General features: G+C 45.8%; 2 protein-coding genes across 2 annotated transcripts; one reads left to right on the top strand and one right to left on the bottom strand.

Annotated features, from left to right (window-relative positions):
• Window positions 1–286: 286 nt before the first annotated feature.
• Window positions 287–5,980, bottom strand: ALG2 (ALG2 alpha-1,3/1,6-mannosyltransferase). The gene is made up of 2 exons (XM_055302479.1): window positions 5,311–5,980; window positions 287–2,787 (listed from the first exon to the last, which is right to left on the bottom strand). Exons 1-2 carry the CDS (start codon window positions 5,656–5,658, stop codon window positions 1,885–1,887), a joined length of 1,251 nt encoding a protein of 416 aa, XP_055158454.1. The 5' UTR covers window positions 5,659–5,980; the 3' UTR covers window positions 287–1,884.
• Window positions 5,981–5,989: 9 nt separating this feature from the next.
• SEC61B (SEC61 translocon subunit beta) lies at window positions 5,990–13,458 on the top strand. Its single transcript, XM_055302480.1, has 4 exons — window positions 5,990–6,137; window positions 6,339–6,436; window positions 9,015–9,116; window positions 13,173–13,458. Exons 1-4 carry the CDS (start codon window positions 6,135–6,137, stop codon window positions 13,258–13,260), a joined length of 291 nt encoding a protein of 96 aa, XP_055158455.1. The 5' UTR covers window positions 5,990–6,134; the 3' UTR covers window positions 13,261–13,458.
• The last annotated feature ends 12,053 nt before the right edge of the window (window positions 13,459–25,511 follow it).

Genomic DNA, 25,511 nt, shown 5'->3' with positions numbered 1-25,511 from the left:
CATGAAGGGAAGCTAAACTTAAGGCCCATGAACCCCTGGAGTCCATTTTGGATCTGCATAAAAGGTCAAATAGGCAAGTTTTAATGCTCTGAATGGTCAGGCACCGGTTACAGGTTACGGATCTCAGTCTGTCTTAAAGACAGGGTCAGAGCCACCAGGCCTTTCTGCACAGGCTGCAGTTCCCTGGGGCAATACACCCATCAAGCCACAAAACACAAACCCCACAAAATGGGGATGACCTACTTTCACAAACTTTCACCATGACAAAGAAAAGCAAACTCAACTCTTCTATAAAAGACGTAATATATTTGATTGCTTTAGAGAACTCCTTTCCGGTACAGATGTTTCATTTCATGAAAATACTGCGATACAGATTAATGTGATAAATTACAACCTGAAATTTCATTCTGTAAAAAAACCCAAAGAACAATACACAAGTGCAGCATGAACCCACGTGGAAATTCTGCAGGTTTTCAGTCTCCCCAAATTATAAAATAGCTAGTATCTCTATAAGCCCATACCATGTGCCAAGTACTGTTTTTAAGTACTTTACATGTATTTTTGTGATGTCACAACTACTCCATGAAGAATGTAAAATATTACAGCAGATGAAGCAGCTGAGGCACAGAAATTAAGTAATTTGCCTAAGGCTGTTAGGCTCTCAGGTCTGTACTCTCAGAAGTGATGAATGTGGAGCCTTTGGCTAGTGATCACTGATTGCTCTTTTTCAAAAAAAGGATTTAGCTTTTGGGGCACTGGCTGGATTAGTTGGTAGAGCATGGGATTCTTGCTCTTGGGATTGTGAGTTTAAGCCCCAAGTTGGGCTGGAATTTTTAAAAAAGTGGTAAAAAAAAAGAATTTAGCTTTAAAGATACATTGAAAAGTGCTTTATGTTTATTTTACTTAGGCCAACAAGTAAGTAGGGAACTCTAAAACTGCTCAGTGCCACAAAAGGGCTAGGGTACATGGAAGAGGATCACACGCAGGCTGGGGAGAGGAAGGTGGGAGGAGGGTCAAGGAAAGCTTCACAGCCATGGCATGGAAAGCAGGACTTGAAGGACACACAGTAACTGTGTCTAACATGTAGGAGGAGCTTAACAAAATAACAATATGAACAAAGCCAACGACTCAGGTGGACTCAGATGACATGAAGAAACCAACCATACATAAGACGCATACCCACGAGTGACAATGTCCCATTACTTCAAAACCTGGTTTACTCTTGTTTCAGGCTTCAGGCTTGGCTGTCCATACTCCTAACAATACCAAACAGAACCCAGAGACCCTTTTCTTTTCCTAAGATAAACATCTTTTATTGTCACATCTCATTGTGCAAAAATATAATAAATCATCTTTGTGAAGAAGTATAGAACATTCTTCTATGGATCCAGGCAAAGGTATGACTAATAAAAATTTCCTAACAGAGGATAGTGAATGCTTAGGTGCATTGATTTTACGAACTACAGTGACCCTGTTCTCATTATGCTATGAACCCAAATTAATCAACTTTAATGATAATACACTTAAAACTATCAAAACCAAGTAAGGCACACGAGGACTCAAATTTGTAGGCAAAGCAACAATAGCCTAGAGAAAACAGAATTGAAAGATTCTGGTGAATATGGAATTGCATCATTTTTATATATTAACACTGGTAAGACATGAAATAATTAAAGCATAAACAGGATTTTGTTTTTTTGAAAAAGTAGATGGGAAGGTGTGGTGCATAGGAAAGTGGCTCAGATTCAAGATTAGAGTGTATTTTTCTTTTAATTGCTTCCACAATGGACTCTAGGTTTCTTTTTAGGTTTCAGAAATGAGTCTACAATCTACAAAAAATGATACTAATGAATACAGCACAAATTCCTTTAAAAAAAAGTCTGATCATACCAGCAGTTTGGTGACATACTGGTAGAGCTGTTCTGTAAAGGCTTCCGAGGAAAACTTTGCTTTCACCCTGGCTCTCCCAGCCAGTCCCATTGTGGCTTTTAAAGAAGGTTCATGGATGAACTTTTCCATTGCTTCTGAAAAGTGCACTGGGTCAGGCTCGCACAGAAACCCTGTGACACCATGGGTGATGGACTCCAAGGGCCCACCCGAATTAACAGCGATGACCGGGCACTGCATGTACATTGCTTCCAAAGGGACGATGCCAAAGTGTTCATGGCTTGGTGTGTAAAGCACACAGGTGCAGCCGTGGAGGAGTGAGATTTTCTGTTTGTCTGAGAAAGACCGCAGGAAGGTCACACACTGTGCAAGGTCAGACTGTTGGACCATTTTCTTCAATTCCTGATAGTGGTCCACATTCTCCAAGACTCTTTCATCATAGCCACCTGCCATGATTAGATGGACCTTGTCCCAATCTTGGGATGTCAATCTCCCACGCAGTTTTACTAGGGCTTCCAGTGCCAAAGTCAGATTTTTCTTCCTTTCGTATCTGTTGATGGAGAGGAACAGGAACTTCTTCCCCTCGGGGACGAGGTCATCGAGCTTTTCGGGAGCAGTGGAGTCAAAGCTGGTGACATTGAGAGATGGGTAGAGGACATCGGGTTCTATGTGAGACAGGGACTTGAATGTTTCCTTAAAAATGGCAGCGGTAAACTGGCTGTTGACCAAGATGCAGTCGGCCATGCCTGTGGTGTATTCCTCTATCCAGTCAATCGGGGCCCTGTATAGGCGTTTCAGAAAAGAATCTCTCCTGGTGAGCAGCAGATCTGGGAAGTGACAATAAAACAGGATCTTCTTGCGCCGTCTGGCCAGCTTGAGCACTGGGATGCAGGCAGACACCTGGCCAAAGCAAAAGTCAACAGCAGATACAGACTGGTCAACTTGACTTCAACCAAGTCAAATGTATGACCCCCCCCCCCCCCCCGCCTGCTAGTCTGTGGGCTCATTGTGGGCAATGCCTGATTCTGCTTTGTGCTCCCCTAGACTCACCCAGTACCAGGCCTGGTGTAGAGAGGGCTTGCAGACATCTGCTGGCTGTGTGCTAAATATTTAAAGCTGCAAGTCCAATGGTTTCCCCTAGAACAGCACTGTCCGATGGAAATAAAAATCTAGTAACCATATTACAAAAATTTTTAAGGGTGAAGTTTTAAAAAATATTTATCTAAAATATTATCATTTCAGGGACATCTGGGCGGCTCAGTGGTTGAGTGTCTGCCTTTGGCTCAGGGCGTGATCCTGGAGTCCAGGGATCGAGTCCCATGTTGGGCTCCCTGCATGGAGCCTGCTTCTCCCTCTGCCTAAGTCTCTGCCTCTCTGGGTGTCTTTCATGAATAAATAAATAAAATATTTAAAAAATTGTATTATCATTTCAAAATGTAATTATCAAAAAAGTTAACGAGTCACTTTGCATTCTATGTTTCCACATTAAATCTCTAAAATCAGATGTGTAAAAACAAAAAAATAAAAAAAAATAAAAAAATAAATAAAATCAGATGTGTATACTTACACTGTATCTCAGTTCAGACTAGCCACATTTCAAGTGTTTAATAGCTGCAGGTGCTTACTGGCTACCATACAGGGACAGAGTAGCTCTACTATGTTTCTCCAAAAAGGAAGTGGAACTCAGGCTCTGGAATCAAGACTGCTTGACCATGAGCAAGTAATCTACCCTTCCGTATGCCTCAGTTTTCTCTTTTATAACATGGTGACAACTGTAGTTCAAAAAACCCCTGTATTGTTTTGTGATTACTAAATGCACAGGTACATGTAAAATGCTTAAGAAATTAGCACATAGCATTACTCAATAAATGTTAATCATATTCGTTACTAAACACGAACCATGTGCCAGCCATTACTAGAGACTTTCTTTGTTGGGTAATCTTTACAAATTACTTAATCTCTAGCTCACTTACCACCTTAAGATTTATAGAAAGATTTATGCCAAGTTTATAGGAAGTTTCTCAGTCATAAAGTAGCAGATTTGGAACTAAACCCAGGTCTCCTACTTCCAAACTGTTTATTTTTTTTTTTTTTTTCTATTCACTATAGTCTCGGCTGCCTCATGCTTAATGACTAGTGACACATGCAGGATGTTTGGAAATGTCCATGTGTTAAAAAAGAAATGGGTTCTTAAACCTATTTCCCTTCCAATTTGCGAAGATTAAAATGGTTGATAACATCCACTGTGCACAAGAGCATGGAATTAACGGGATACCCTGTGGGAGGGCAAAATGACACAACCTCTTAGAAAGGCAAACTTGGCGATACCTATTGACATTTAAAATAAACTCTTGGACAGCAACTTTATTTCCAGGAATTCACTCAAAGGGCACGCTGACAGAAGTAGAAAAAAGGTACAAGAATGTCCATTACAATACTGATCTATTTGCAACACGCTGGTCACAAGGAGTGTTCTTTAACAGGTGAATGTATAAATTATGGTACTTTTAACCAAAAGCAGATTTTCCAGCAACCATTGAGAAACATGAAATGAACCTCCAATATTGATAAAGATGTCCGGAACAGGAATTTTGGGTGGAAAAAAAAAGGGGGGGGGCGATTTATCAAACGGTAGGTGTGTCATCCTCATTACTGCAAAGAAGATCCACCTGAGAACAGAGGCGAATGCGGGGCGCGGCCACCGGCAGTTTCCGGAGGTTCACAGGAGAAACTGCTAACAGCGGCTACCTTTAGGGAGTGGAACTGGGACGGGGCTTTCACGTTACACTCTCTTACACTATTTGAATTTTTGTTCTGAGTAAAGGTTACTTTTAAAAATAAATCTGCTTTTTTCGGGGGAGGGGGGCGGGGAAAGCACAGCACCCGAAATAGCTAGAGCGCAGGTTCAGGCGGGCATTACTACCGACTTCTTCCAAGACTAAAAGGGAGAACAGTTTGAACAGGGGCACGGCAAGTCTCGCCTGTTCTCAACACAACGCTGCAGAGGAGCGGAGGGGCCTGTCTGCAACACCTGGAGGCAGTGCGATGGATGCATGTGGCCCGGAGGTAGAGTCCAAGGAAATCATGCAAAGAGGCGAAGACACACAGGTCACCGAGAAGTAAAAAGTGACTGCATGGACTTGGAATGCCTGCGTTCCCTACGGCGAGCCCCAAGCCCCGTCCACTTCGGAACCGCGCCAACACGCAGTCGGCTGGGCCGCACCAGGATCGCTTCTGCGGGCCCCGCAACCACGTGCAACCTTAGCGCGTCCGTAACGTTCGAGAACCAGCGTCGCTCCCAGTGCTCGTCTCCGCAGGTCAGTCCCCGCGGCTCGGAGCCGCACACCGGGGGGGGGGGGGGGGGCTCAGCTCCGCACTCCCCGCAGGCCGCCCTCCCCGGCGGGCCGCGCGGGGCCGCCTCACCTGGTCGCACACGACCACGTCGAACTCCTCGTCGCCGAGGAACAGCACGTAGAGCGCCAGGAAGACCATGCGCACGTAGGCGCACACCGCGGCGCCGCGGCCGCCCCAGCCCAGGCTGCGCGGGAGCCAGTCCCCGGCGCAGCGCACCTGCAGCCCGCGGCTGTCCGCGAAGCAGTGGCCGGGGTCGTAGTGCGCCGTCCAGAGCTTCACGCTGCACCCGCGCGCCTGCAGCGCCAGCGCCGCGTCCAGCACCAGCCGCTCGGCGCCGCCCACGCCCAGGTCCGGGTGCAGAAACAGCACCGACGGGCTGGGCCCAGGCTCCGGGTCGCGGCGCCGCTTCTCCGCCATGCTCGGGACTCCGCGCCAGCGCCCCGCCCCCTCCCTGACGGCTTCCGCGCATGCTCCTTCCGGGCTCCCAGCGGGCCCCTCTGCGGGGCCGACCACGCCTCGCGGCGCCTGCGTGGGTCCGGCCACGTCAGCGCAAGCCTGCGGGCGCCCAGTGTGTCTGCCGGAGGAAATTTCTCCCCTGAGCGTGGCTGAATATTCCGTTTGGCGGGGATCGGACTCTATGAAGGACGCTGCGACCCACAGGAAGGAGGCGGAATGTCTGTGCCTCCCGCACAGGCGGCTGACGAAGCCGCCTGTAACAACATTTGTACAGGCACCTGGTGGGACAGCCCAGGCGTCCCTGGAGCCAGCGAGGACCCTGCGAGGGGCCTGGGGGCGGGGCCTGAGCCAGTTTCTCCGGCCGCCGGTCTTTTGAGGGCTTCAGCGAGCGCTTGTTCGCCGTCGGTGTCAGCGTCCGGCGCCGTCCAGTCTGCAGCATGGTACGGTGGCCCCCGCCGGCCCTCCTTGGCCGCGCCTCCCCGCGTCGCCCCGCGTCTTCCCTTCCGCCTTGCGCTCCTCTCGTGGTCTCCTTGCTTTGCCGGGTCTCCCGAGCAGGGGCTGGGTCTTGGGGGCGGGGGGCGGGGGGCTGGGGGCGTGCCGGGGCGCTCACCCCGCTGGTCTCCCCGTGTCTCTCTCTCTAGCCTGGTCCGACCCCCAGTGGCACGAACGTGGGCTCGTCGGGGCGCTCTCCCAGCAAAGCAGTGGCCGCCCGGGCGGCCGGGTCCACGGTCCGGCAGAGGTAAGGATCCCCGCGACCCCCCTGGCCGTGGGCTCGGCGAGGCGGGTGGGGCCCAGGAATTCGCTGGTCCGGAGGAGGAGACCCCGGGATACTACGAGTCACGGGGGCGAAATGAGCCTCAGGCGACGTGGCCTTAGGTCTTCGGTGTCCCGACGGGGAGGCGGTGTTTCCTTCCAACCGCTCTTAGGAAAGGCGAGTTGGCTGCTTGGAATGGGATCAGGTTTGCCGCTTGGAGAGAAAGCCGATGTCGTTGAGCCGCGTGTGCCTGGACCTGAGCGCTGCACTCCCTGTTCTGGCCTGGAGGACCCGTCGCACTCCGTCCAGCGAGACTTGTCAGACGCAGGACTCCTCTTTCGTCTCCGCTTCTGCTCCAGTTTTCTCTCCCCTCCTCCTACCATGCATACTCCTTTCCCAGCGCCAAAACTTGACGGTCATCGTGGATTTTTTTTCTTTTTTTCTTTTCCGTTCTGTCTCTGTTCAGTCTTTTGCAAGATGGAACGGCGCTCCAGAAGGCTCTCATCAGTTGTTTCCTTTCTCGTGTCCATTGTTCCGGTTTAGCCCCAAGTTCTCCCATCTAGACGTTTGCATTTCCTAAGTCTTCGCTCCGGGTGATTTCTACTCCAGCCGGTCCTGCCCTCTGGTTCTCTCAACACATCTTCTTAGGTTCTCAGTTTCTTGTTGCTGAACTTAAAAAAAGAGAGAGAGAGAGAGAGAGAGAGAGAGGGTGACTACTAATGCTCTAGGTGTTTTTTCAGCCCGGCTGCCTCTCCTCTGGTGATCCAGCAACCTGAGCTAATTACCCTTGAAGCCCTAGACAAATCCCGCCCCCCCACCCCGTTTCTATTTATTCTGCAGGACTAAGCTGGGGGGTTCTTGAGGCCTTGCCAGACCTGGAAAGCAGCAGGAGCTGTGAGGCTTCTCTTTTGTTCCTGGAGGATTTTGTTCTCCTGTTTCCATATTTATCTCCTTCGTTAGATATTGACAGCAATGGCCCATCATCTCCTGCTATGTGGCCTGACACAATAAATGATGAATGATTGAAGGAATCAAGCCACTCTCTAGTCTTGGGAGTTTTGAAGGAACCACAGGCTATAGGAAGAGTGAGGCAGTTACACTGTGGCCAGAAAGAAAGGGTGAAATAGACCCCTAATAGAAATTGAGGAGATTAAAATGGGCTCTATTAACTTCTTCCTGGCTCTCCAGTGGAGGGATGGGGGGTATTTTGAGTACATTTGGTATTTCCAGGCGCCCTGATTATTAGATACTCTGCATTGTTCCACGTGACTGCAGGTATAAGAAATCTTTAAAGAGCCTAGACTGATTTCTTTGGGGCTCCTGTAATTCCAGGAGACTTTGAGAACACGCACTGCAGTTGGGAGGTTGTGGGAAAGCGCATGGGTCCTTGACCTGGCTCAGCTGATGACTTCTGTTCACACTGGGTTTACCATTTAGCTCAAGTTCTTTTTATGAACAAGGAGGAAACTATCAGGTACTTATCCCGCAGCTTAAATAATGTATATCCTTGTGTGTGAAGGCTCTTCTAAGTGTATGAATTGATTTGTAAATCCTGGTACTATTGTGTTTACTATTTGCAGTCGGTTTTCTCATAGAAACAGCTGTACAGATGGACTTATGAATTTCCAGGCCACCATGTAGCCAGTAGTCAATGTGTCTGCACTAGAGTTTGGGGTAAAGGCCATGGCAAGGTGAGATGGAGATTAGGATCAGAGTTGGAAGCACAGTGAGAAAAGTTGGTGGCACTAGGGTTTTCACTTCGGGTTTCTGACTCCATGCAGTGGTCGGTGGCACAGTGCTGTTTGGCTACGTCTGTGTGCCAGGGCTGCCTGCGTCACTCAGCTCATCTCCCAGACCTTCATTCCCTTGTGAGGGACACGTTCTGGTTGGGTGTTTTCCCACATTTTTTCACATCTTCTCTCTGCCCAAGATCTATGGCCAGTATATCGAAATAGTGGAGACAGATTACAAAATAATTTTTTTTAAATGTATACTCCCATTTTAGGACCTGGATCACAGTGAAAACTAAATTGTTTTTTATCTCTTTTGTAGCATATACAGTAACTTAAAAGCATTTTAAAGGAGTCATTTTAAGATCAGATTATATGGATTCAGGGCTTTTTAAGCAGGGGCTTATTACTTGACTTCACAAAAATACATGGGAAGAGAAACTGAAATGCATTGTCCAAATGAGGCACCCGTATGTGTGGGCAGGTGAATGAGCTCTGGAGTCAGAACCGGGTTCACTGCCTAGCCTGGCTCCCGGCTGGTTGCGTGGTCCTAGGCTCTTGACCCTTTATAAGCCTGTTTTCCTCGTTTATACATTGGAATCGGTGACTACTTTGGGGTGGTTGTATTCATAGCATATCGCAGGTACTCATCTTAGTGGTTATCATGATCAGTGGAATAAAAGCAAGAATTTGGGGTGCTAGCAAAGAAAAGTTTTTGTATTTTGTGGGCTGTTTTGTTTTTGGTTCTTCAGTAGCATAGTAGTAGCATATATTATAATGCTGCTGTAAGGGCTTCCCAGAGCAAGCTGTTTGTAATATTTCTTTTCTTACAGAAAAAATGCCAGCTGTGGGACAAGGAGCGCAGGTCGCACCACCTCAGCGGGCACTGGGGGCATGTGGCGATTCTACACGGAAGACTCACCTGGGCTCAAGGTGTAAGTCTTGGGGAGCAGACCTTGTGTTTCTTTATGTCTTTTTTTTTTTTTTTTTTAAGATTTAATTTATTTATTCATGAGAGACACAGAAAGAGAGGCAGAGACACAGGCAGAGGGAGAAGCAGGCTCCGTGCAGGGAGCCTGATGTGGGATTCGATTCCGGGACTCCGATCATGCCCTGGGCCGAAGGCAAGCGCTAAACTGCTGAGCCACCGGGGCTGCCCAGACCTTCAGGGCCCCACAGCTATTGGGCAGTTTGGATGGGATTTACGGTACATAAGAGTTTTGTTTGTGCTCCATGGGCTCGGTTCGGTTTGCCTGTGTATCAGTTAGTTTAGAGCCTGCAATAACAGCTTTTCATGGATTGAGTGAAAGCAAGGGAAGATCTTTGTGTAGCTGTGGCAAAATAAATGATGGGAATGGAAAGAACTGGAGGGAAAACTGCTTAATTAGGTGAAATTGCTCTTCATTTGGTGTTCTGGTCCCACACTGAGATATATAGGAGTAACCAGTTGAATTGGAGTTGGGTGATTTTTCAAAGCTCTCCTGGAGGCTCAGGCCGATATTATTACAACCTAATGGGAGTTTCTGCCTTAGGCTGTGTTACCAAAAGCTCTTTGGCCTCCTTGCCTTTGGTGGGTGGTGGCTAGATCCTGGAGGGTGAACTTAACCACTTCCTAAGTTCTTCGGTCCAGGAGTGCTCATTAGGTGATGGGTGATAGAAGATGGGTATCCAGGGTCTCCAGGCCTTGCTTGCCTTACTTTCCCTGGTTTCTGGTACCGTGTGGCAGAGCTAATCCTGCAGGTCTCTTAGCATGAGGCTCTAGAACACCACGGCTTATGCCATTTGCTGCTTAAACCCAGTGGCTGAGGAATTGGGATAATGATGCACTCCTGTTTGCATAGCTCCTCTGTTCACAGAGGCAGTTACGTGTGGAAGCCAGACAGCAGGGGCTAGAACTCTGTCTTCTGACTGTTCAGGCCCATGCTCTTTCCATACTGCTTGTCTGGTAGAAAGACAGATTTATTTGGATTAATTTAATTAACTTGTAGCTTGACTTGGATCACAAATGTAGTTGACGAAGACTTCCCTAAAATTCTTGAGATTTGGTTTTATTCATTGATTTTTTTTTTTTTTTTTTTTTTTTTTTACTGTTCTATTGAAGACTTGTAAGGTGAGGATGAGTTTGAGAAATCATTCCTGGGGTTGGTGTGTGTGCATTAGTGGCATTAAAAACCTTTGCTCTTTGTTTCAAGGTAATTTTTGTGGGTTATTCAGAGAGAAATATTGAAGCCCCTTGTTCTTCAGGGTCTCCAGGGGGCTTACTTTACACGCTTCTCAAGAGGTTGGTCAAACCTATTCTCCTGCGGGTGTCTGGCCTATGCCAGCTCTCAGCTTTTGTGCTGTTGAGCAGCCAGGCAGGCTTCCGCTACTTCTCGAGTCCTCCCAGGATAGAAGCTGTTCTTGAAGTGTCCTAAACCACAGTTTATCATCAGTAAGAGAGATGTTTTTGATGAAAAGATGCTGTGGGAATTTATATCTACAGACCTACATGTTGGAGCTTATTGCTGGTTCTTAGGAGTTGAGATTTTTTTTTTCCAGGCTGATAATAGGATCTCCTAGGAGATTACTATAAGCTTTCATTGTGTTTGTATTAACTTACTTAATACCTCAGCAACCCGATGGGGGAGGCACTGAGATTATCCCCATTTTAGAGATGAGGAAAATGAGGCTTGAAGAAGGCAAGTAACAGGGCCACAGTCACTGCTCAGGGGTGACAGTTGGTTCCCAGACTCCAGCTATCTGGGAGCTGCACTCTCAGCTTCGTGCTCTGTGTCTTATGTTGCTCTAATGTTGCACCAAAGTCGGGGGTGTGATGAAATGTAACTCGATGAAGATTACTTCCCATGTACTTTTAAATTTGTTTATTCCCATAATTGTACAGATTTTGGAAGAATAGAACAGTGTAGCAAGGACTTTGATCTCTGTGCGTTGTTCATCGGCCACTAGTGGACTCTGTTACTCCACTGCCTTCACTGTAAAAATTTCTGGGGTCTTTTTCCTTGTCTGCTACCCAGTTGTATCTGAGACACAGGCGGAGACACAGGCGGTGGGAGAATGAGGCTCCATGCACCGGGAGCCTGACATGGGATTCGATCCCGGGTCTCCAGGATCGCGCCCTGGGCCAAAGACTGTTGTGCCCAAGATTGCGAATCCGAGAAACCACCGAGAAGCTGACACCGATGCAAACACACGAGGGTTTATTTACAAGCTCGAGCTTGTGTCCAAGTGTAGCCGACACAGCGGAGCAGGGACTTGGACCCCAGCTCAGTCACTCATCAGGAAATGCATCTTTATGGATTTGGAAAGAACTGAGAGACATTATTACCAATAGCCTATTATTATGCGAAGGATTCTTCCCTGAGATTCTTCCCCTGTTTCAACTGACACTGAAACACTGTGAACTCTTTGGAAGACAAATGTCAAGGAAATAAATGTTATGCATTGCTAATTAAAAAAAAAAATTCGACATCTCGAATTTTCCACCTTGGTGTTGGCAGGCAAGTCACAAAGGAGGGACCATAACGTTTCATCATAGTCAGCATCCATAGGTTGTGTGAGATCAAGGGGTTCTCTTTTTAAGAAACCCATGTACTGATTTCTCAGCTTGAAAAGCAGTTGATTTAGGGAAGGGCTGATGAGTAAAACCAATTTCCTTCCTGTATTAAACTCAGAGATACAACCAGATGGGAACCTTAAAGAGAAAGACTGAGCAATATGTATCAAATCAGAAAACCCGAGTTCAGGTCTCTCCTTTCTGTTCTGGCTATGTGTTCTTAGGCAAGTAATAATCTCTGAGCTTCAGTTTTCCTTGTTGATAAAATGAGGTTAATATTTGTTTGTCCTGGGTCACGAGTTTGTTTATCAAGTGAGTTTCTTTTTTTTTTTTTTTTTTAATTTTTATTTATTTATGATAGTTACACAGAGAGAGAGAGAGAGAGAGAGAGAGAGAGAGGCAGAGACATAGGCAGAGGGAGAAGCAGGCTCCATGTACCGGGAGCCCGATGTGGGATTCGATCCTGGGTCTCCAGGATCGCGCCCTGGGCCAAAGGCAGGCGCCAAACCGCTGCGCCACCCAGGGATCCCTCAAGTGAGTTTCTAACTTACAATGTGATATGTGTCTTTGTATGCTTAGTGCCTTCTAGCTAGGCGATGAAGGTTGTCCTTATTTTATTTATTTACTTATTTATTTTTAAATGATTTCATTTATTCATTTGAGAGAGAAAGAACACGCGTACAGAGAGGGAGTGGCAGAGGGAGAGGGAGAAGCAGATTCCCCGCTGAGCAGGGAGCCAGGGCCCTGGGATCCTGATCTGAACTGAAAGCAGACACTTAACTGACTGAGCCACTCGGTGCCCCAGTGAAGGTTTTCTGTAAATAAATATTCATTTGAAATCATAGTTCAGCATTTGGGTTATTTGCACTTAAAGAGTCTGGAGAATTTTTCTTGTTTTTTTTTTTATTTATAATTTTTTCATTTTTTTTTAAATTTTATTTTATTTACAATAGTCATAGAGAGAGAGAGAGAGAGGCAGAGACACAGGCAGAGGGAGAAGCAGGCTCCATGCACCGGGAGCCCGACGTGGGATTCGATCCCGGGTCTCCAGGATCGCGCCCTGGGCCAAAGGCAGGCGCCAAACCGCTGTGCCACCCAGGGATCCCTTCTTGTTATTTTTTATTATGGAAAATATCAAATATGTGAAATTAGAGACACTAGTGTCTTCAATACATCAAATCATTTTATTTGTATATATTTTAGTACATTCTACTAAAAAATAAGGATTTCTCCTTTCTGAGTAATCACAATGTCATCCCCACAGCCTCAAAATACCCAGAATAATAATTTGGAGAATATTATTAAATGTCGTAAATGATACCCCTTAGATGAATCTTAGGTACTCCCTCTGTTTTATCCCCTCAGCAATCTTTATTATTAACAGCTATAATAATGTATTATTAATAAAAGTAAGCATGCCTTCTCTTCTTACTTCCAGTGGCCCTGTTCCAGTATTGGTTATGAGTCTTCTGTTCATCGCTTCTGTATTTATGTTGCACATTTGGGGCAAGTACACTCGTTCATAGATTCGGCTACATCCATCTGTCTGTCATCTGAAGAAGAAGGAAAAAAAACTCAACATATCTTGGACCAAAAGCATAGTGATTTTCTGTTAGTGAGAAAGAAATATTCTGTTAGCTTATTGTTTTGCAAGGAACTTAACACGAATTGGTTTTAAGGAATCAGTTTTTTTTCTATGGCTAATAAACTTTTTAATTCATTTATACGAAGTCTCATTGCTGATACCTAACCACCACGTCTGTTAGTCCCTCTGCCTTTAGATTTACCAGTGAGTATGGAGAAAACAGTGAGTATGGATTGTTTTCTTTGTTGGACTGACCATTCCTTGGGTGACTATGCAGTCACTCAAGTCCAACATACTGTTACTGGCCATGGCTTGTTTTCTCCTAGGTACTTCTGTCCTGGTGATTGTTATCTTGTGTGTTCTGTGGTTGTTAATGAGTGTGTCTGTGACTCCATCAGGGAGATCTGTGTTGAGTGGCAGCTGGTACCCAGGGAAAGAGATGTAGGGATCATAAACCAGATATCTTGGATAAAATGCCTGCACATTCTGTTCTTTGTCTTTGAAACTGTAGATAATATTTTTGCCCCTTCTCTCTCTCAGTTCTTAATTCTGAGAGAATTTTTGAACTTCCATTTTTAATTTTTAATTTCCATTTTTGAAATCACTATAGTTGCTAAAACGGTTTTGAAAGAATTTATTTGGTAAATCGGATTTATTAAATAAAATTTTGTTTTCATTTTTCATTTGGAAAATTAAAGACCTTGATAATCAGAGTGAGGTACCAGCATTTTTAAACTGAGTTGATATAATTCCAACCCAAAGTAAAAGAGTTTAAAGTTTCACTTAACTTATCTTGCCTTTCTGGGTATAAGCATTCAGTCTCTGTAGACCCTAGGAATCGCCAAGAATAGCTCAGGGCGCATACTGCAGGAGCCTAGGACTCTAAGCCAGAATTTCTGAAGAGTAAGAAATGCCCTAGATGTTCAGCAGAATCACAAAATGAAGAGGTGTATTAGTTGAAAAATAGATAATTTTAAAAACGTCTTTCTCAAGTCTATTTAAGGAAAACTTCCTAGAACAGTGAAGCAGCTTCATAAGTATATTTCTTGACTTCTGGCTGCAGAGTAATTTTAGGTTGGGATGTATCTTAAAGAGTATGTATCTTAAAAAAGATTTTCTAAGGCAGTATATGGGTTAGTGTGCTCTTATAAATCCAAACAAATGGGAGATTATTGGGGGAAAATGATGAAAAACTGGTTCCTTTGGATCCTGGGCACTGCTCATTGCATAAAAATGCAGCAGCTGTCTTCATTTTGAAATTCAGGGGAAAAAGTTTCACTGGGAAGAAATTAAAGACTATATTATCTGTAATGAAATTTTTTTCTCTGATATTCAGGTTGATGGTTCCAGTAACAGCTAAAAGTTATGTATTTAATTTTCAGAAGAAATCTGTTCCTCAGTCCAGAAGAGGGTGTTTTTTTTTTTTTTTTTCCTCTGGGGGAGATGCTGAAGCCACTTGGAGGAGCTATTTGATGGTGAGGGTTACGTCCTCTTCACTGCAAGATGCTGCCTTTTAGCCCCGTCTGCCTCGCAGGGCTCCAGTGGGTTGGTGGCTGAAAGTCCTGGGATTTTCTGAGCTAGTGAATTATAAGAAAATGCTAGTTTTCAGTGGCAGAGTAGGAGATGCTTCATTCAGCAGAAAGAAAATTGGTGGTTGGGCATAAAAATATACAGCGTCTATTATGTTACAAGGCTACTGTTGGCTCTGATAATACAATGCTAACCATAACTGAGAATCTCAGTGTTCAAGCTGTTCCTTTCTCTTTTCTTTTTCATTTTTAAAAACGGGCAAAATACACATAATGTAAAACGTGCCACCTTAACCATTTAAAGTGTGTAGGTCAGAGGTATTAAGCACATGCATGTTGTGCGACTATTGCCACCATCCATCTCCAGAACTCTTTTTTATCTTGCAAAACTGAAACTCTAAATCCCTCAAATAAAAACTGCCCTCTTCTCTTCCCCTCAGCCCCTGGCAACAGCCATTCTACTTTCTGTCTCTGAATTTGACTCTCTAAGCACCTTGTAGGAATGGAACCATAGACTATTGTGCCCTTTTATGACTGGCTTATCCAATTTAGTATAATATCCTCAAGATTCACCCATGTTGTAGCATATGTTAGAGTTCTTTTTGTCAGCCTTTTTTTAAGGCTGAATGACGTTCCTTTGTGTCTATATACCACTTTTCGTCTTCCTTTCTTTTAAAATCGAGATTTCCAAACTGATGCTTCTTGAATCCTAGGGGACCATGAGCCATTCATAATTCTGAAAGCCTAACAAATTAGATCTTTATTTGTATTAAGTCTACGTTGGCCCAAAGAATTCTCAAATCCCCTTCACTATGGGCTCTAATTCTAGCCACTTCCGAATGATTATAAGCCACTGCATGTTAAGCAAAAGGGCTGAGTGATTGAAACTGGGAAGATGAATTAATAACTGCAGTTTGGGCTGAGCCTTTTAAGTCATTGGGGAAAGGGCCCAAGAGTCCCTGAGACTGAGGTATTGAAAGATGAGGATCCCTGGGTCCATTAGGAGCTTGAGAACACATTCCAGTAATACTGGGTGAGAGATCTGTTCCTGGGAGAGGGAAAATATGCCATAGCTTTTATTTTCGCACCTGGCTCAGTATAGACTCTAGTTTCTTTTTTTTTTTTTTTTTTTTTTGTGCTGAGGTCCTTATAGAATTGAAAAAGATGTTCTGAAATGTTACAAATGTTGGCATCAAGTTAAAAGGACCAAAATGTCTATAAAGCTGGCTTCATTCAATAGAAAATCCTGTACAGTATGTGGACTTTCACCGGGCATGGTGTCCTGCTCTTGATTCCTGCAAAGTGCTATTATCATCCTCACTTCACGTGCTGTGGGAGGAGGGTTCAGGCCAGGACCAAGTTTGTTCGTTTCTGGGGCTACTACTAAGATGTCCCAAGGTAGTGCACTTACTACCCCATCTTGCAGACTTGGAGGTGTACCTGACCTGGGTTCAACTCCTACAGTTAGCCCTACATTTTACCAGTTGTGAGGTCGTGCTTGGCTCCCTTCCTTCCTCTGCCCTCATTTGTCTCATGTAAATGCCCATGGGTATGATGATTCCCACCAGGATTAAATGAGAAAAGATCTAAGAGCGCCTTGTTAATTTGTTAGCTAATGGTTAACAAGTGCTTATTTTCAATAATTTCAGAGATGTAGGTTTGAGGGTGATGGAAGGGAACCACAGTAGAGCTTCCACAAGATAGCTTTTAAAAATAACGACTCTTAAGACCATGCCACACTATGATTTAGTGTTACTCTAGGCATAACTTAGCTTTAGTTTGAGGTTTTCGATTCTGCGGAAGGAATTGAATTCTCAGGAATTGCCCTTCTAAGCTTTGTTCGTAGTATGGAACTTTTGTGTTTGTTGAGAAAGCATAGTGTTTATTCACTCAACAAGCATTTATGGATCACTCTGTGCCATGCTCTTCTATCGGGGTTTTTGAAATAATCTGTTGAGGTCACTCTCAGTTTAAAAGGGCTGAGCATTTGGATCCTTGCCCCATCTGGGGCTATGGACTCTAAATAGCTCTGTGATTCCAGAGAAACCAGACAGGAAGCTCTATATCAAAGCCTGCTCTACTTGGTGAAATCAGCAGTGGGAACTATAGTTTAAGAAATGCTCGGGGTTTGTGGGCAGTCCTGCCAGGGGTCACAAAACTCACTGCCTCCCAGGAAATCCATCCTGGCTGGTCACTTGTCCAATAGAAGGAAACCTGGGAACCCTGAGAGCCCCTAGCCGGGTGGCTGAGAATTCACTGTGTCCTCCTGTGCAATGGGCCTGGAGACCAGGGGTTGCCCCAGATTGTACAGCAAGTGCAGAACAGAGCAGAGGACAGGTTGAGGCTTCTTGAGCCCCAGGCCAGGGCTCCTCCTTGAAACTGTGTTGTGACCCTATTTTGGGCCAGTGCATAAGTCAGTGACCTGTCTCTAGGGACTAGGCACTGGAACTAGGTAAACGGAGTGGTGGGTTTTGATTAGTGGGTAGTGTTAATCAAAGGGGGAGGAGTGAAGCCAGTTAAGGTCAGCCAGTAAAAATAAAATGAATTATGTTAGTAAATTTAGGAGAACGTCAACAGGTTCATAAGGGGAAGCAAAATCAGGAGAAGCAGCCAGCAGAAGTGCATTTGTCTGCATTCTTGGGACCACGAATGTCGGGTGAGCCCAGCACGCAGAGGATTGTGCAGCTTAAATACTGTTCCTGGCAACTCAGCCTCCATCCCATGCCAGAGACATTGCAGTAAAGTTAAAGGTGCAAGTTTACTGAACAGGAAACGGACTAGTCTAAACAGTCTAGATTGTTCCATTTTGGGGAAAGGTCTAGAAATTTGTATCTCAATTTCTAGCAGCAATGAAACAAAGCACATGAAAACATGAAGGGAAGAACTCAAATTACAAGGGAAAGGGTTAAATTGGTCCTGCAAACATGCTGGTGTTTCTTCCCATAGGCTCTGGTCCTAGGCAGTGCAGAGGATAAATCCTACACTTGCAGCTCATTCTCCTAGAACCCGTCTACGTGGGTTTGGGCTGTAGAATGGAAATCAGTGGTTCTCACCTCTTTTCTCTCTCTCTGTGTGTGTGTGTGTGTGTGTGTGTGTGGAGAGAGAGAGAGAGAGAGAGAGAGAGAGAGAATCGCCTGGAAGGAGTCTGCTCCTGCCACACGGCCGATCCGGCTGGCAGCAGCTTGGGAAGTCCAGCTCTCCAGAGCAGGAGTCACACAGTGTGGGCTCAGGGGCGCTGGGCCTGAGGTTTCTTCCAGGCCTGTCACCGGCACAAGAGTGTTTTTTGTCCCCCTTCCTCTTCTTTTGAAGCTTCAACCATGTTCCCATTTGCTTTGCAGTCTCTGCACTGTGCTGGGAAATTCACCCTGCCCTGTGGGGTTTTGCATTTTGTGCACTTGCAGCCCTGTGGTGTGCGCAGTCAGCTGGCCGTGGAGCTGGGAGGCCCTGCAAGGCCCAGGGTCCCGCTTCGCCCTTCAGTTCTCTCACTCGGTCTCTAGCAGCACCTCTTTTTATAGCCGTGCTGCCTGAAGGAGCAAAATAAACCCTTGTCAGGCTGCTCCTTGCACTGGGACCTGCAGTTGGCTCCAGGAGGCAGTACAGGATGAAAGGGGCGAGTGTGTGATGATCGTGGCTGGGCAAGGCTTTCCTTCTGGGTGGGCCGTCAGATGCTGGTGTGGTACCCCCCCACACACACCCTGGTGCACCCCTGAGGTGTCAACGGTAGGGAGCTCTGCACATGCCTCCCTGTGGGAGAGTTGCTGTATCCATGCAGGGGACACCTCCGTGAGACACTCCAGAGACGCATGAAACATTTGTGTTAATGCCACATGCAGCCTTTCCACTGCTCATTGGTGGCCTCTGCAGTAAATCAAAATTAAATTTAGGTGAGTGGTGATCTGATGCTGGCACAGGCTAGGTAGTCTGACCCAGCTCACTGCTCCTCCTCTTCTCCTCCTCCTGACCCCCCTCCCCTTCCACCTTCCACTTGTTCTCTTCTGTTCTATACAACTGAGATCCCTGGGCTATTGTGTTCAAAGGAACACAGTCCTCCAATGAAAGTTATTAAAAAATAATTCTGGTTTGCACCTATACTTTTCCAAGTTGTAGTGAGGTTGAATTGTGTCACCCCAAATTTGTGTGCTGAGACCCTAACTCCTAGCACCTCAGAAGGTGACCTTACATGGAGATTGGGTCTTTGCAGAGGTCGTCAAGTTAAACTGAGGCCTTTAGCTGGGTCCCTAATCCCATATGACTTAGTTCTTTTAAGAAGGCGAGATTTGAAAAAAGTGATTTGGATGTAGAGCCATACGGGGAGAATGTCATGTGAACTTGAAGACATCCATCAGCAAGCTGAAAACAGGCCTGGACCAGCTTTTTCCCTCACAGCCCTCAGAAGAACCAAACCAGCTAGCACCTTGATTTTGCACTTCTAGCCTCCAGAATTGAGGCCCTACCACCGCCCCAGGGGTGCTGTTTTGTACGGCAGTGCAAGTAGACCCATACACAAGTATCTTTTTATTTTATTTTAAAAAGTTTAAAGATTTTTATTTATTTATTCATGAGACAGAGAGAAAGGCAGAGACATAGGCAGAGGGAGAAGCAGGCTGCCTGCAGGGAGCCTGATGTGGGACTTGATCCCAGGACCCCGGGATCACGCCTTGAGCCAAAGCAGACGCTCAACCACTGAGCCACCCAGGTGCCCCAATACAAAAGTATCTTAAAGGGGAAGCCAATCTGTAACTCAGAAATGCTTTTAACACCCTCCTTCATATCTTCCTGGCCTTTTTGCATCTGCAGCATCTAGGGAACCTTTCTGAACTCTGAAATCCCTTCCTCACTATTGACCCGAGTGACTTATTTCTCTAATACTTCCTAACTGGGGAGCAAAGAAATCCATGGGCTCTGATTCACTCCTCTGGTATCCTAATCTTGAGGAAGGGGATGTCCCAAATCTGAAGCACAAGGCTTTTGGGTCACCAGCGGTGGGTCTCCCCCAGTGTCAGCAAAAACCTGGCCCCTGTTTATGCACAAGGTGAGCACCGCTTCATCTAGCTTATTCCATCTGGACACTTGTTCATCTCACAATGAACCGAGAAAAACCCAGTGTTCTGACTCAAGAGGCCAAGCAGGAGATCTAGGCTGGTGATAGATTCTTGGCAGGAATTGGGTAGTGAGCAGAGCGTGTTCAGCAGAGTGGGTGGCGTTCCTCCACCAGCAGTAGAGGCTGGACTAGTGAAGTCCTGGCCCGCCGGTGGGGATTTGGTGATGCACGGAACAGCTCGGGATCTAGATTCAGGTTTTCATTTACATATATTCTCCTTGCATTCCTGGAATGGACTCTACTTGGTCACTCGGATGAGAAGAGCTAGCATAGCAGGCCAGACACAGAAAGGTCTGTTTGCAAGGTCGGCCATTGACTGGTGGTCTGGACACTCAGCATTTGAGCTGTTCCCTAACTCATAAGGCTGGTCAACAGGCAGTAGATGACTACGACACCACTACCGACCGATAGGGTCCTTGGCACTGAGTCTTTAATGGGCCTACCTGGACTGAAGCATTGCACGCATTCCTGCATCCTTCGCGGCCAGAGAAAGGAACGCGCTCACAGGAGGAATAGAGTATACGAAGCCTGCCCATGGATTTCTCGACTACACCTGTGTCTTTTTTTCTCTGATGAACCTATTGTGTATCCTTTCACTGTAATAAACCTTAGCTGTGAGTACAACTATATGCCGAATCCTGCGAGTCTTTCTAGAAACTCGGCAAACATGTGGGTGGTCTTAGGGAGCCCTGAAACCGTCATGACGTATTATTTTTTAATGAGCTGTTGGATTGTGTTTGCTAATACCAATCCTCCCCAGTTCAACTCTCATTTTTCAAGCTTTCCCTTCATGCACATTACTCTAAACATCTTGGGAGATGGCAACTTCTTTAGTCTTCAGAGGTACCATGACAATGCATTTTACAGGTGAGAAAACTGAGGCCTACAGAGATGGCGTGACTCTCCCAAAGTCACTCAGCTACTGACCACCTAGCAGAGCTGGGAACCCTGGGCTGTCTGCCTCCGTGTTAGGGTGACCAGCCTTCCTGGTTTGCCTTCTACCGAGGGGTTTCCGGGGACATGACGCTTTGAGTATGAAAACTGAGATGGTCCTGGGCAAACTCAAATGGTTGGTCACCATACTTTGAGCCTATCGCTATTTTTTACTTTATTTGATTGGCAACTTCAGTGTTCCTGAAGGAGAGCTCGCCCCCTTTGCGAGGTGGGCATATTTAGCTCTGAAATGGAAGAGCCAAACACCTGGTCTCTCAAGAATAATTTCCAAATTCTTTTTTTTTTTTAAAGATTTTATTTATTCATGAGATACACACACACACACACACACAGAATGAGAGAGAGAGAGAGAGAGAGAGAGAGAGAGAGAGAGAGAGAGGCAGAGGGAGAAGCAGGCTCCATGCAGGGAGCCCGACATGGGACTCGATCCCGGGTCTCCAGGATCACACCTGGGCTGAAGGCAGATGCTCAACCACTGAACCACCGGGGCATTCCTCAATTTCCAAATTCCTTTCTCTAGGGCCAAACATGGGCCCTCCCAGCCCGCTCTGCTGGGTCTGCTCCTTCCTCTTCTCCACTAAACCCCCCAACTGGTGCTCCCTCCCCCCCCACTCTGCCCACCACATTTTTCAGCATTACTGGTTTTAATTTCCTTTACCATCCCCTTTGCAGAAACTTCTTTCCTGATTTAATTACTATGTCTCTTAATTCAATTTCATTCTCTTGATTGTCATTAAACTCCCAGAGTTGTTTCTCCAAAGAATTTAAAGGCGAGGCCCTCTGCTTAGAGATTAATTGTCATCATTTTGCCTTTAAACACAGGTACTTTCTTACCTCTCTTCAATTATCTCCCAGAGAAAGGAGAGTGACCATCCTTCTTCTCAGGGCCTCTCTGAGAACAAACACTGCTGGGGGCTACCTTTTCAGAGAGAGAGAGAGAGAATAAAGAGAGAGAAAGCGAAGTGTCTTAAATTTTTCTTCCACCTTCTACTGACTCTAATCTCAGGGGCTCAGGCTGTGAAGAGGTTGGGGGCTCTAGGAGAGGCAGCCTAGGCTTGGGAAATGATGGCTCTTGTCAGGAGGGGTGTGAAATGGTGAGGAGGGGCAATGCAACACTGGCTCTGGCCTCAAGCATCCTGGCAGCCAGGGTCTCTCAGAAGAAATAGGGCTGTAGCTTAAGGTACAACAGAAGCACCTCTGGCTAGAATTTTCCTTCTTTGGAGCAGTGGGTCTCAGAACATCAAAGCCCCAGTGTCCCTTGCTCTCACTGTTTCCTTGTGTTCTCAGTACTGCAGCCCTTTGACCTTTGAGACACCCCCTCAAACTCTATTTTTGCTAGCGCTGTCACTCCTGAATCTCCTCTGTCTTTGTGCACAAACCTTGAGAAAGAGGAACGATTCCAGGTAGGGCTGGGCCAGCTTCCTGTAGGATCCAGTTAATGCAACTCCTGCCCCTGTGGGTGAAGCCCCTGAGAGGTAGAAGGTGCAGGTTCCAGGCAGTGGGGGGCTTAGGCAGGGGTCTGAGTTGCTGTGTGCCCTCGGTGCTCGGCTATCCCGAGCCTCGGTGCCCTCGTCTGCAGATATTCAGGCATCGTACCTTATAAAAGGATCTAGGCCTGCCTCTTCCATTATGTCAGGGTTAAATGAAAGAATTCAAGTAAAGCATTCAGCACAGGGCCTGCCACCGTAATAAGCCTTCAATAACAAGTAGTCATATTCACAATGAGTAGCATTTGGTCCTATAGATTGTAGAATCAACAACTTTTAGTACTGAAAAGAAAATTCCTGTTCCAAGCTATTATTTGTATCTGACATCTTCTGTTCAGTCTCTGACTCTGGTTGGATACCTCTTTTTTTTTTTTTAAAGATTTTATTTATTTATTCATGAGACCCAGAGAGAGGGGCAGAGATATAGGCAGAGGGAGAAGCAGGCTCCCTGCGGGGAGCCTGAGGCAGGACTCAATCCCAGCACCCCTGGGATCACGACCTGAGACAAAGGCAGACGCTCAACCACTGAGCTACCCTGGCACCCCTGCTTGGATACCTCTTGTGATAGGGAGCTCACTGCTCTTTGGGAATCCCTGCCTTCTTTGGGCCATTTTGTAGATGCCAAATAGGAGCTCTATTTATAGGTCTGATGTATTTAAACTCTCCATTTGCAGGGAACAAGATGTCTTTCCCTATTCAACAATAATATGGGCTGCCAGAGAATAGGACCAAATAATTGTTTGGAGGGTAATTGAGCAAATGACTCAATGACATACTCATAGGTGAGGGTTTCAGACTCCAGACTCTTCCCTTATCTGGTTCCTGGGACTTTAAGTCCAGCTGAAGATGAGGTTGGGGTTGAAGAGGAGCCCAGCTAATCCGGGCACATTTTATAGACAAGGCCTTAAAGATCCCCACGGAATCTTTGAAATCACCCTTTTCTTGGGTTCACGAGCACTCATAAATGATACCATCACTTCCTGGTTATTCATGCTCATTAAATGTAAGAATAAAGAGTATAGGGCTCACGAGGGGCACCATCCGCTTGGCTGCATTTATGAAGAGAAGGCGCTGGGATGTTTAATGTAAGCTACCCAGTTTGTCTAATAAAATCCTTCCACGGCTGATGTTACCAGCTTCGTGCCACACACGCTTGTGCTATTGGGACAGTACTAGCGTGTATTTAAATTCCCAGTGTGTCTATTTAGTTTTTACTTAAAGGAAATGATTTTCACCATTTAAGGTAGATTTCCTAATGTAAATATACCTATATACCTAGGTGTGAGGAGTTAGAAATGTGCTGTCGCATGTATCGAGACGGCAAGGGAATGATTTAAGGATAGCAGAGAATAGGAAGGAGCTACTACTCATTCATGGCTCATTTAATTGTAGATCCATCCTGTTCTCCAGGGACTTATGATTTGTGCAATGGTGGATTCGCATTGCTGGGTTTACATAAAGCTGAATTTATTCTCATTTAATGCTTAATTGATTCAATCTTATTTTAATGACATATTTATATGGACTCCTAGAAGGTTTGGATTGGGCCTCAGAACTTAGTTTGGCCAATCCTTCTTGTTACAGGTGAAAACATGGAGGCCCAGAGAGGTTAAAGGATTCACCCACGATCACACTGGTAGTAAGCGCAGGGCTGCGATTCCAGCTTAGATATTATTCATTTGTGAATTTTAACTTTATTTATTTTATTTTAGATTTTATTTTATTTATTTGAGAGAGAGAGAGAAAGGGAGAGAGGAGAGTGAGCACTAGGAGGGGGAGCAGCAGAGGGAGAGGGAGAAGCAGGCTCCCCACTGAGCAGGGAGCCCGATGGGGCTCTATCCCAGGACCCTGGGATGAAGACCTGAGCTGAAGCCACCCAGGTGTCCCTCAGCCTAGATTCAAATGTAGTTTGAATGTTTTCTTTTTCTATAATAATAGGAATCCCTATCATCTATCTATCTATCTATCTATCTATCTATCTATCTATCTATCTATCTATCTATCTATCATATCTGGCTTTCATGTACAACCCCATGTGGGAGGGAGGCGACAGGCACACATAAATATATTTATGGGCATCTACCTGTAACCTGTGTCCGCATTGACCACCAGGATTCACAGGGTCTAAGCCGTGCTTCCGTGGCTGGTCTCTTGCCTGCCTCTCTTGAATCCCATGTATAGCTGCGGGGGAATAAAAAACCGACAAGCCCTGAATTAGAACAGCTTTCCCTCAAGCCAGCTGTCACTTGACCTCTCTGGTCCTCTGGTCCTTACTTTTTCTTGTAACCTTCATGTTAACTGCAGTATCTGTCACATGGATGTGAATGGGATTGGTTTAGAACTCACCCCTGGGTGTAGTGAGATGAGCTGCTTTAGTGATGCTAACGGTTCCTCATCCTCTAGCTCCCAGATCCTGTTTATTTTGAATCAATCTAGCTGGTGGAGCAACTTGCTGTCTCCCAGGTGCGGCCCCTACCTTGTGCACATTGATGAGGAACCACAACCCCCTTCCCTGAATTTCCCTTCACGTGCAAGGAAGGCATCTACACGTGCATAGCAGACTTTATAGAAAACTTGAGAAAACAGAGGGGTCTGTAAAATCGTGTTGTTGTTTTCCCTTCTTTTTAAAAATACTCTTCTGTAGGGTTCATCCCAGAAATTTCCTCTCTCACCTCACAACACAGTATTACTTAGCTCATCAATTCTCTATCATTTAGGACTTACGTTTTGCTTCCATGGCGACCTGTAGAACAATGTCTTAAATATGGTTCAAATTTTTCTCCCAAGGACTTTGGAGAAAAGGCATCCTAAGGCTGGTTTGGTAGTGCCATAATCTCATCAATGTTCTAACCTTTTGTCTCTCTCTTTTGCTATTCTTAGCCCAAGCCAATTGTCTTCAATCAAGATCACCTCAGGACTACAAAATGATTGCCATAGCACTAGGCTTTACATCCATGTTTCAGGCAGAAGAGGTTGGAACACCGAGAAGAAACCTGCCAACCTAATCTGATTTTCAGGAAGCATTTCCAGAAGTCTTATCTATAGTTTATGCCTTTATACCATTGACTGGAAATTGGTCATATGGCCACTCTTATCTGGAAGGGAGGCTGGGAAATCTAAC

Source organism: Nyctereutes procyonoides, unplaced genomic scaffold (genome assembly GCF_905146905.1).
Source record: "Nyctereutes procyonoides isolate TBG_1078 unplaced genomic scaffold, NYPRO_anot_genome, whole genome shotgun sequence".
Classification (NCBI taxonomy): Eukaryota; Metazoa; Chordata; class Mammalia; order Carnivora; family Canidae; genus Nyctereutes; species Nyctereutes procyonoides.
This window is presented reverse-complemented; position numbering and strand designations above follow the sequence as displayed.

Coding starts and splice junctions, on each gene's coding strand:
- SEC61B (XM_055302480.1), top strand. Junction 6,437..9,014: donor GGGTCCACGGTCCGGCAGAG/GTAAGGATCCCC, acceptor CTTTTCTTACAG/AAAAAATGCCAGCTGTGGGA. Junction 9,117..13,172: donor GACTCACCTGGGCTCAAGGT/GTAAGTCTTGGG, acceptor TCTTACTTCCAG/TGGCCCTGTTCCAGTATTGG.
- ALG2 (XM_055302479.1), bottom strand. CDS start 5,658: ATGGCGGAGAAGCGGCGCCGCGACCCGGAGCCTGGGCCCAGCCCGTCG. Junction 2,788..5,310: donor ACGTGGTCGTGTGCGACCAG/GTGAGGCGGCCC, acceptor TGCTTTGGCCAG/GTGTCTGCCTGCATCCCAGT.